At 50.4% G+C, this 5,209-nt stretch overlaps 1 protein-coding gene across 1 annotated transcript; it reads right to left on the bottom strand.

The window, feature by feature from the left end:
• Window positions 1–1,313: 1,313 nt before the first annotated feature.
• On the bottom strand, window positions 1,314–4,606 carry LOC104275148 (putative methyltransferase DDB_G0268948). The gene is made up of 6 exons (XM_009871020.1): window positions 4,496–4,606; window positions 4,070–4,227; window positions 3,591–3,804; window positions 2,844–2,944; window positions 1,965–2,102; window positions 1,314–1,404 (listed from the first exon to the last, which is right to left on the bottom strand). Exons 1-6 carry the CDS (start codon window positions 4,604–4,606, stop codon window positions 1,314–1,316), a joined length of 813 nt encoding a protein of 270 aa, XP_009869322.1.
• Between the last annotated feature and the right edge of the window lie 603 nt (window positions 4,607–5,209).

Below are 5,209 nucleotides of genomic sequence, written 5' to 3'. Positions count from 1 at the left end.
GCCACCGGCAGCCCGGTAGCCACCTCACCCAGTGCAGTCCCAGTCAGGGAGAGACCTCTAGTGCTCCTTCAGGAGATGAAAAACCACCAGCCCCATTCTCCCCCAGCAAGGGAGGTTTTACAGTTGCTGTTCGCCCATTCAGCCTCTTCACCGGTGACGTGACAGCAGGGCTTGATCCAGCATCGCTGCCTGATGAGGTCTTCTCCAACATACAGCCATGCACACAGAGTCCCATCTCGCATCATCGATGGGTTTCCCTCCCCACAGCTGTCCTCCTGGGATCCCACCACCCGGCCTTTGCTCTCCACCCTGGGCAAGCTGAGCCAGCACTCGGTGACCTCAACGGAGATACACCCGAGGTTCAGGAGGCTCAGACTCTACACCCACAGCCCTCCCTGTGGCATCGGAGGAGCCTTCTTACCCAGGGCAGGAATTACAGGAAAGGGAAAGGTCCCAGCAGAGGCTGAGCCTGGACTTAAAACATCCAGAAAGCAAACAGGAGGGGACCTGTGCTGGGCTGTGCCTGGCTATGAACCCTCTTTGCCTCCATCTGCCCCTCCCAGAAACGCAGTCTCTAATCCTCCCTTTGCAGCGTGGGCGTGTGATAACGGGCTGAGTGAGGGAAAGCACAAACCTGCTCCCCTGCAGCAGCAATCCCAGAGCTCCCAAGCCGCACCAAGGGCCAAAGCAGCAGCTCTGGGCAATCCTGAGGCAGATAAGCTGCTGCTACACCTGCACCAGCCCTGGGACATGTAGTGAGCGAGAACAGCCCCATTCCAGCTCAGCCTTCAAAGACAGCACACAGCTCCTCGCTTGGCCTGCGCAGGGAAAGGGGAAAATGGTCCTTTCTACCCAAAAGCACCTAAGCCCATGAAACTGAAGGCCACCAAGGTCCTGTGTAAGCAATGTCCACAAAGCACAGTTATACCCACTCCAGTAGAGTGTTCTACAGCCTTTTGAAAAGAGGAACCACAAGCAACTTTTTCTCAGTTTTTATTTTTACTATTATTGTGTAAGAAACGCAGCAAGTTCCTCAGCCGTTACTGTGATTCTCATACCCATTTGTGATCCAACCACCAGAGTCTGCAAGTGGATCCTTCCAGTGCTGAGCGTGTAGTACTGGGCAAACAGGAGGTGGACAGGAACCTGAGTAGGCATAAATCCCTGTTTGCTTTCCACAGAGCACCAGAATTTTAATCACCAAAAATCGGCATCAATCTTCCCAAGGAATAAGAGTGGTTAGAAGTGGGGAATTAGGAGACAACCCACTTTTTCCTTCCCTTCCAGCAGTGGAGCAGGAGAAGCATTTCCTTTCACCGTGCCTTGCACCCCAGCACACAGACGTGCCTCACCCAGAACTCCACTGGGGTTTCAGGAGAAGAAACTCCCATCGTCTCCAACATCCTGAAACAAGAAGCAGAGGATAAGTCTCACTCTGCCCAGCAATCTCGCACCTGACGTGGGGCAACATCCACAACCAGGGATAGGTCTCATCCCCCCAAAGCACAGAGGCCTTGATAGCAGATGCTTCCAACTCACACACAAGGGTTGTTCTGGTCAGTCAATAAATTCACAGACACAGGGTTGCATTCTTATGGGTCAAAATAGTTTGACAGTTACATCTTCACCAATATTTTTCCCGCCCTCTGCTAATCAAGAGCAAGGCAAAGACACTCAAGACACCTCTGACATGCTACTTCCACAGACATATCAGTGTAAGAGCCTCAATTAACTAGATGGACTTAAATTTTAAAGCAAGCTGACTCAACCTGAGGTCAGTCCTGCTGTGAGCAGCTAAGGATCTGCTGTTTGACAAGTATCTACCCACACCTGGGGGAAGGAGGGAGCCCATCACCACACAACTCACATCTATTTCTGAACGGGTCTCCACAGCCTCAGTCTCTTATGCACTGAGTAAGGCAGATCCTCCATGTCCTGCTTGTTTTCCCAAGTAGTTTTCTCACCTCTTTTCAGTCTCTTGGAGGAGGGATTTTGCAGCTTCGGGGTCGTTCTTCTTAAACGCTTGATACGGAGATGTAGACTCCAAGTAACCAACCACATCAGCAACCGTCATGGGAATTTTGTCAAAAATATCAGTGATTCTAGAAGTGAGATGGGGAAGAAAGGAGCATTTGCAAGTTAAGTCTCAACAGCAGTGAAATGAGGACAACAGCTGAGGTGGTGGTGAATAAAATACCCAACATCAAAGGTCAGACAAACAGAAACAAGATCCAGCTGGGGCATTTAGTGGGTCAGCAGCTCCAACTGATGCACTACTGGAGAGGCAGAGATGGTCCCAGGGACCATCTACCACAGTCTGTGACTTGAACAGCCCTTTTGATACAGGTCAACCAGCAAAGCCCGTTCCTCTCCAGCAGCTGCAACACCACCACCAGCTCATCCTTTTGCCTGCAGAGTCACCTCCTGCTTTGTGCACCGGTGGGGAAGCAGGTAATGACTCCCTGGAGGTCTGGTGCAGTTGGTTTTTTTTCATTTCTATCCACTAAGTGACCTGTCCAGAAGCCTCAAATTATCACAAACCACCGCCAACAAAAAAAAAAACAAACAAAAAAAACAAACCACAACCAAAACTCTAAGCCAATTCTGCCTGGACCAGGAAGGGTCCTTGCAGCCCTTTAGATGACGCTTGCTGGCCCAGCACAGAGTCACGTTAAATCTAATGGGGGTGGAAACACGGCCACGTGGCTCTGCCTCAATGCAAAGGCATTTGCTAAAACCCAGCAGCTACTGCTCCAGCAACTCCACCCCCGCTGTGTCCTTGCTGGTCTGGTGGCAGAGGAGGTGAAGAGCTATTGGTGCCACACTGAGGGGTTTCTGCTCACCTTTTCTTGTCCGGGAACGGCACGGCCTCAAAGATTTCTTTGTAGTCTTCCCGGACATGTTTTATTTTATTATGCGAGTATTTTAAAAGCACATCCCAGGACTGTAAAGACAGTGCATTAAATAACAAACACAAAACCACTTGAAGCTCTCAGCTTCCACTTAACTCAGGTTTGCTTGGCCCTAGATCCAATGCATTCATACATGTACTTTTTAAATACTTCTTGTATTAAACTACAGCAAAATCTTGCTTAGTGTCAATCACTTAAGGATCTTAACTGCATTACAGAGATAAGGATTCTGTCCTCTTCCTCACACTGCTCTTATTCATAGCAGAAAGTCTCCTATTCATTTATTTTATTGTTAAAATACTCTGTCAAGAAATATCACTAAAAAAACCAACCTCTTATCCAAACGGTTTCTGCTTCCGATTCTTTTCATTGTGATGAGGGCAACAGAAAAAAAACCTTTTGACTGCACCAGCCCCTTAGGTCTGCTCCACACTCCTCCTCACCCCACCACTCTGCCCTACTAATCCCAACGTCCCTCTTCTCACCCAGCCAGCCCTCACACTGCATGGGAGCCACCATATCACATCTCACATTTAACCATCCCTCTGCCCCACCCCACGATAGAAGCCCTCCAGTAATTCGCTCCAAGCCCATCTCTTTTTTCCCTCTGCATCCAAGTACTACACATTTCCCCTTGCCTAGATCAGGAGGGGGAACCCTCTAGTTTCATCACCTCACCTCCCTGAAGATTTTGGTCAGCTTTTCGGTGCAGTTTCCATAGTGCAGGCTCATGTCTACGGTGTAGGTGCTGAGGACCAGGCAACCACCCGGCTTAAGCACCCGGTTTGCTTCTCTCATGAACTTCTCGATGTCAAACCAGTGTGCAGCTGTGAATGAAGTCAGGAGGTCCACAGAGGCATCCTCAACTGGCAGCTCCTCCGCAGGGCACACGCTGGAAGGGGGAGAAAAAAAAAAAAAAAAAGGCAGCGTGTAATACAGGAATTAAAGAGTAGGACGTGTAGTCAGTGGATATTTTTTTGAGTCAATCTGTTGGGATGCAAGACCACTCTAAGTCTAGGATAATGCCTGTTCCCATCAGGAACCCCATCAGATGGGACTTTGGTGCCCGCTGGTTCTTACAACAATCACATTCACAAGACACCACCTCCATGCAAAGATCAAAATTTCTGCCCAGATTTTGCTGCCCTAACACTCACAGGTAGGAGACACTGGGTGGGGAGAGGGCATCCCTGGCCTCCTGGATCTGTGCTTCGCTGATGTCTGTTCCCACCACCTTCTTGAAGTGCTCCGCAAGGAAGCGGGTGCCTTGTCCCGACCCGCAGCCAACGTCCACCACGAGCTCAGCAGGGCTTGCCTGCGGGGAGGAGCAGATGCATCTCAGCAGGCGGCCACCTTATTTCTGTGCTTTTACCCCATTCCTTTCCCTGGTGCCCACAGAGGAACAGCCTCAGCACAGCACAATCCCAGAAAAGCTCTTCTGTGCTCTTCACATCTTCCTTTGAGCCCTGCTGTCCTCTTCCTCGTGGCACCAAGGTGACACTCCCAGCAGAGCAAACACCACTCTACTACCCACAAATACTACCACCTTGTTTTATCCTGCAGCCTGGCCGTACCCCACTCACCTTTTCCTGCAGGTAGGAGAGAATGGTTTGCTTCAGCTCTTTGCCCGGCGCGAACCTGTATTTCTGGTAGACGGCCGCGTGCCCTCTCCCCTCAAACATCTGGGTGGCCATGCTTGGGTGACCTGGCACCTGGGAGAAGGCAGCAAGCCAGGTCTGTCACCACAGGATCAAACTCCTCCTTAGTGTGTGGCCACAGGCACTGAAGTCTCCAGCTCCTGGCAGGGGCCCCAGAGAGGACTTTGCCCATGAGGCTCCACGGAGGGAGCACGAACCCGCTCGCCAAGCAGCCCTCCGCCCACAGGTGCAAGCTAATCACAGAAACTAGCTAGCGGCATCTAACGCAGAAAAGCTCTCTAGGGTTGTTTTTTTTTTTAAAACTCTTCTTCTCCTTACTCCCTGGCCTTCCCACTCACCTGGGTGTCTCCTGACATAAATCATTATAGCCGAGAGTTTGAGAAGAACTGAGCAGAGCATCAGAAAAAGCAACAGCATAAAAGTTTGGGGGGGTTGTTGCTTTTTTTTTATTTTTTAAAGGAAAACCTTGTTTCAGCATTAGTAACACAATCACAGCAACTCCACCCTGTGCTTTCTGAACTAGCTGATATTTCTCTTTTGTCCATTCCTGACCCAGAAAGGCTCAAAAGCTCTTTCAGACCCGTCACTCAGCACCACGCACAGAGACAGGGCTGGCCTCCCGACCAGGTCTGCCCCGCA

The sequence above is a fragment of the Apaloderma vittatum genome, unplaced genomic scaffold (assembly GCF_000703405.1).
Source record: "Apaloderma vittatum isolate BGI_N311 unplaced genomic scaffold, ASM70340v1 scaffold25826, whole genome shotgun sequence".
Taxonomy (NCBI): Eukaryota; Metazoa; Chordata; class Aves; order Trogoniformes; family Trogonidae; genus Apaloderma; species Apaloderma vittatum.
Note: the sequence above shows the minus strand (reverse complement) of the source record. Positions and strands in the feature narration are given on the sequence as shown.